This window comes from Nicotiana attenuata, unplaced genomic scaffold, assembly GCF_001879085.1.
Source record: "Nicotiana attenuata strain UT unplaced genomic scaffold, NIATTr2, whole genome shotgun sequence".
Taxonomy (NCBI): domain Eukaryota; kingdom Viridiplantae; phylum Streptophyta; class Magnoliopsida; order Solanales; family Solanaceae; genus Nicotiana; species Nicotiana attenuata.
The window spans coordinates 26,115-31,254 of NW_017670624.1; the positions used below are offsets into that span (position 1 = coordinate 26,115).

Below are 5,140 nucleotides of genomic sequence, written 5' to 3' on the forward strand. Positions count from 1 at the left end.
TCCGATCTATTTTTGTTATTTTCTTTTTATTTTTTCAATGTTAATTAACTAGTAAACCTAAAAATATAGAATTGAGTCCTAAATGCAAATGTGTTATTTTTTTTTTGTATTTTTTATGAATTATGCCAACTAAAAATGCAAACAAACACAAAAATCATGCAATTAATTCCCTAAAATTCCAATAATAAAAGAAAAGTCCTAATTCTAAGGAATTTTATAGGAATAATTTAAGCGTGGCAAAAATCACGTGCTCACACCACCATTTAGACGATGCTGTCCCTATTTTTTAAAGTTGTCCAAATATAGCTCTTGAAAAATTATCCTTCCGGATACTATTAGCCTTGGATCTAATATTTGTTTATATATTGTTCAACTTTACAGGCAAAACATTAGGCTGTCGTCGTCTCACTTTTGCAATAACTTGCAAAATATTAGAACGCAGTCTAATGTTTCTTATCAAAATTCAATTTGCTCGAAAGTAATCATTAGACCGTGGTCTAAACTATCCATAAGCTGCAAGAAAAATAAAAAGAAAGCCATATAATTTACTAAATAAAAATAAAGGACAGACTGATGCACTAAACTCCCGCTATGTGCGGAGTCCGGGGAAAGGGCCGGATCACAAGGTTCTATTGTACACAGTTTTAGACTGCATTTCTGCAAGAGGCTGTTTTCATGGCTTGAACCCCTGACCTGGTCACATGACAACAACTTTACCGGTTACACCATTTAATTTGCTAAACAGTTAGCACAAAAAGGATAACTAACGAAAATGTCTGTACCCTCGAGACACATACAATTTATTCATTCAAATAAAACCGTCGCAATCAAAATAATATGATGAAGTACAAATCACTTATTAATGGAGTTTTAAATAAAATAGTACTGTAATGGTTTACATTAACTTATTTAATATTTGACCATCTTCCTTTGAGTCCTCTACAGGTTGATGGGATTGACGAGTAAGGCTTCAATTACAGACTTCACATTATTCTTTGGATTACTATATCCATCTTCATTATTCTTGTAAACCACATCAATTAGACGTGTCAGATTTACGATTGGCTTCAAGATTTCAGCTGGCATTGAAGAATTGCTAGGCTTAATAATGCACTCTTTGTTCAAATCCTTCCATGCATTTTCAGCCATTTCAGAAAGTTGTGCACTTGCTTCTTCCACTGTTAAATTGTGCTCTTTCATATAGCATTCTGTTCCCGTCACAAGTTGTCCTTTTTCTTTCTCAATCTATATTTACGAAAAGAAAAAAAAAAAGAAGCAGATCGTGGATCATGAAAACATTAACGAATTCACATCTTATTTCAGATTGAGACGTAGTTTATATATCAATATATACCTTGTAAGTTGCAACGTCATCAATGACTCGACCAATTAATGCTGAAGCCACAAGAATCTTAGGTTTATTCATCATCCATTCGAATGCTGCCTTTGAAGCTGATTTCATGCCCAATAATGAAGCAGGTGCAAGTAGGTAATAAGTTCCAGTTATGAGTGCATTGCTTAGGTATTCTTCAAATGGTGGACTTTTCCCTTTGATGAACCATTGTGCTTCAATGTAGTAACTCTTCACGATTTCTTTCATCTTTATATTTGAGAAATATAATAATATTAATTAAACTCATAAAATGAAAGGAAAATTATACATATATTAGAGTTTTAAGTGATCATACCGCCTCTTTGACGTAATATACTCCATTGAAACTCATATCTTGCTTCTCTACTTCGATGTCATATTCTTTGAAGAGATCGAGAAGAGTTGAATACACCGTTTTCATATAGGTAGGGAGTCGATCAATTTCACTTATATCCCACCTGCAATGATCGGCAATGTTTTAATGTGAGTACCTTATTCCAACAATCATTATAGAGTAGATGTTTAATCAAATGTTTTCATGAGTCTTTAGATGTACATTAGAAATCAAAAATGGAATATTGCATACCGGTCCACGGCTTCTGTGAACACTTCTAGTTCATCAAGAGTACCATATGAATCATATGTGTCGTCAATTACTGAAATCATAGCTACGCATTTTGCAAGCATAATTCGAGCACGAGAATATTGAGGTTCAAAGTACACCCCTACGGCCCAAAAAAAGCACTCCACCATTCTATCTCGAACATACGAAAGCTTAGACGCAAGATCCAAATCTTTCCACCACCTTCAAAACAAATTAATTGGGAGTCATATTTAGTTAATTAGATCAAGTAATAAAATATATATGGTACTCAAATTAAATAAAAGCATCTTACTGTGTGAGTTCACTAAGCTCTTCCTTGTGTAGCACTTGCAACAAATTATAATCTAGTTTGGCAAGCCTTAGTAACTTGTCATTTCTTGATTCAAATTCTTCATATATTGAAATGTTAAAATGGGCTTCAGCTCTTGGAATGCCTCTATGTAGAGATTGCATGAGTGCATGTGTTACTTGTTTCTCAATAATAGAAGAGCTTAATTTGGGTGCTATTTTCTCCAAATGTTCTTTTGTGAAGATAAGAGCCTCTTCTAATATGTCATCTTCATGTTCCCTTACTTGTGCTGCTTCATACAGATTGAGCATACCCTTTACATCTTTAAGTAAAGTTTCCTTGAATTTTCCATTGTTGTCCTTGAATTGGTTGAAATGATCTAAATTCACAAAATATCTTGTTATAACAAATTAACTTAAAACATTTATTTAAATTAAACGAAATTATAATATATATATATATATATGTACACATAAAAATATATACCACAAGAGATTGGATAGCCGTGTTGCCTAAACAATCGAAAATATAGGGCAACAATGTATAGATCATCTTCTTCTTGGATGAAATTTAGATTAAACAACTTGCTTATTTGATCTTCAATCTCCTCTTCAAAGTGATACGAAATACCAAGGCGTTCAAGAGTATCAATCAAATATATTTTTTCTGTGGTGTCATTGCCAGTAGTACTCGTTATCATGTGCTTGACTTCCTCTTTCAAAGTTCCAATCTCCTTTATATTTTTCTCGGAGACCTGTAATAATGCGCTCTCTCTTAGTATCAAAATAAATAATGAAAAAAGGTGAACGAGAAACAAAGAAGCATAAATATATATACCTGATTATTCAACGCAGAACAACTAAACATATTTCCCCAGAGGCTAGGTGAAAAATTTGTTGTTGGGCGAAAAACCCCATCTTGGTGATTGCCATTAAATGATGCAATTGTTGCCATTGCAAGAGAACTTACAAGATCTGAAAATTTGAATGTGAAATTTTCAGTATTAATTAGTTTCTGAGTTTGTGTTGCCTTTTGGTACTAATGCACCACTATTTATATAGGGAATTAACTAGCTACTATCTAAAATGGGAGAAAGGCTTGCCTTTTTGGAATTATATGTCACCTTTTTACATAAAATTAACGTGTCCTATGAATGAAAACTTAATTTGTTTTTTTCTCAAACGAGTACAATAAAGCCGTGACGGGCCGCCTGCCATGTAAAAAGATTCAAATTTATGAGCTCTAACGAGAAGATAAATTTGTATTTTTCTTAAAAATTGATACTTTTAATTTGAAGTGTCAAAAGTCATTAAAAATAAATGATACTTGCTCTATCTTATTTTTTTCTATTATATTCTTTTTAAAATTTAGGATATATTCCATCTATCTATAATACAACGATCAGAAAAAAGTAGAAAAAGAACGCTACTGCTTGTTTCGAATTAGTCTAAAGTTAAGAGATTAATATCAAAATACAAATATTCTGAATAATATAATAGCTTCACCAGTTCGCTAAATAATTGTTAATTACAACTCAAGAGCCTCAAAAATTTATTTTCGATAATGAAGCTATTACTAGAGGTACAGCAATTTTATAATCTAATGATTGTGATATGGATTTCCCTTTTTCTTGCTCAAATTAAAATTTTCGTCATTTCTAATTTTTCGTGCAAAGTTTAGGTTGATCCTACCAATTTAGAGACGAGTTTAGAATTTTAACTCAATAAATGCGAAAATCACTAATATGGGCGGATTTAGGGGCGGAAAAGTGTTCATCCGAACCCCCTTTGTCCAAAAATTATACTGTGCAAAATTTATTTTTTACCTTTATATATTATGTTTTGAATCTTCTTGACACAGTTCAAAAGCATAGTTGTGGTCAAGGGGGTTCAAAATCTTTGTGAGGTCACTGATTCAAGTCCCACTGGCCACTTTCTCTTTCAATTTATTAACTTTTTCCTTGTTTGAACCCCTTAGCGAAAATCCTACTCCACTCAGCACCCTAGCAGAGCCCCAGGTTCCCCGATCAGCGCAAGGGAGCCCACCCAGCCCCACCCGCCACCCCACCCCCAACTGATCACTAATACTTTTTCCAAAATTACTATGAATATGCTATTGATTCGAGACGAATGTACACTACTAAAAAACTGCTTAAATTCGTCCAAGAAAACCGATCGAAATCAATCGGAAATTGTAAAAAATCGATCGATTTTCGACAACGTGTTGCGACCGAAATCGGTCGGTATTTTCAAAGCTGACTGACTGTCAAACATCATTTACCGACCAAAATCGGTCGGTAATAATAATTCTTTTTTTTTATTTAGTTTTCAAATACCGACCGAAAGCGGTTGGTATATTAAATAAATAATAATTTTATTTAAATATATAATTATTTGTACATTGTAATAAACTATTAATTTATTTAATAAATAAATTTAAGTTCATAATTTCCGACCGAATTTGGTCGGAAATTTCAAAAATCTGGAGATTTAATTTGAAATTTCCTACCGAATTCGGTCGGAAATTTTGAATTTCTGGGCAAAAAAAAATATTCCGACTGATTTCGGTCAGTTTTCTGGGTAAAAACTGGGCAGAAAATGCCTGCTTTTAAGCTACACCACCTGCCATTACAATCAATATTTCAACCATAATTAATCAACAACAACAACAATTAACTAACAACAACAACAACAATTAACTAACTAACAACAACAACAATTATCTAACAACAACAACAACAATTAACCAACAACCACAACAACAACGCCAACCACAACAAGGACACCTAATCATCCTTCCAATCCGAAACGGTTCAAATGACATTGCATGCCTAATAAATTCCTTAACCCCTTCTGTAAATTCCTCCCTAAAAAAT

The 5,140-nt window shown here is 32.9% G+C and overlaps 1 protein-coding gene across 1 annotated transcript; it reads right to left on the bottom strand.

The window, feature by feature from the left end:
* Positions 1 to 657: 657 nt before the first annotated feature.
* Positions 658 to 3,273, bottom strand: LOC109241639 (vetispiradiene synthase 3-like). The gene is made up of 7 exons (XM_019408391.1): positions 3,103 to 3,273; positions 2,752 to 3,019; positions 2,269 to 2,644; positions 1,959 to 2,177; positions 1,689 to 1,830; positions 1,355 to 1,600; positions 658 to 1,245 (listed from the first exon to the last, which is right to left on the bottom strand). The coding sequence occupies exons 1-7, from the start codon at positions 3,217 to 3,219 to the stop codon at positions 940 to 942; spliced, it is 1,674 nt and encodes a 557-aa protein (XP_019263936.1). The 5' UTR covers positions 3,220 to 3,273; the 3' UTR covers positions 658 to 939.
* Between the last annotated feature and the right edge of the window lie 1,867 nt (positions 3,274 to 5,140).

Excerpts from the sequence above, each read along its gene's own strand:
- LOC109241639 (XM_019408391.1), bottom strand. The coding sequence starts at position 3,219 with ATGGCAACAATTGCATCATTTAATGGCAATCACCAAGATGGGGTTTTT. Across the intron at positions 2,178-2,268 it reads GAGCTTAGTGAACTCACACA|GTGGTGGAAAGATTTGGATC; the intron begins GTAAGATGCTTT and ends TTTGTTTTGAAG. Across the intron at positions 1,831-1,958 it reads TTCACAGAAGCCGTGGACCG|GTGGGATATAAGTGAAATTG; the intron begins GTATGCAATATT and ends CGATCATTGCAG.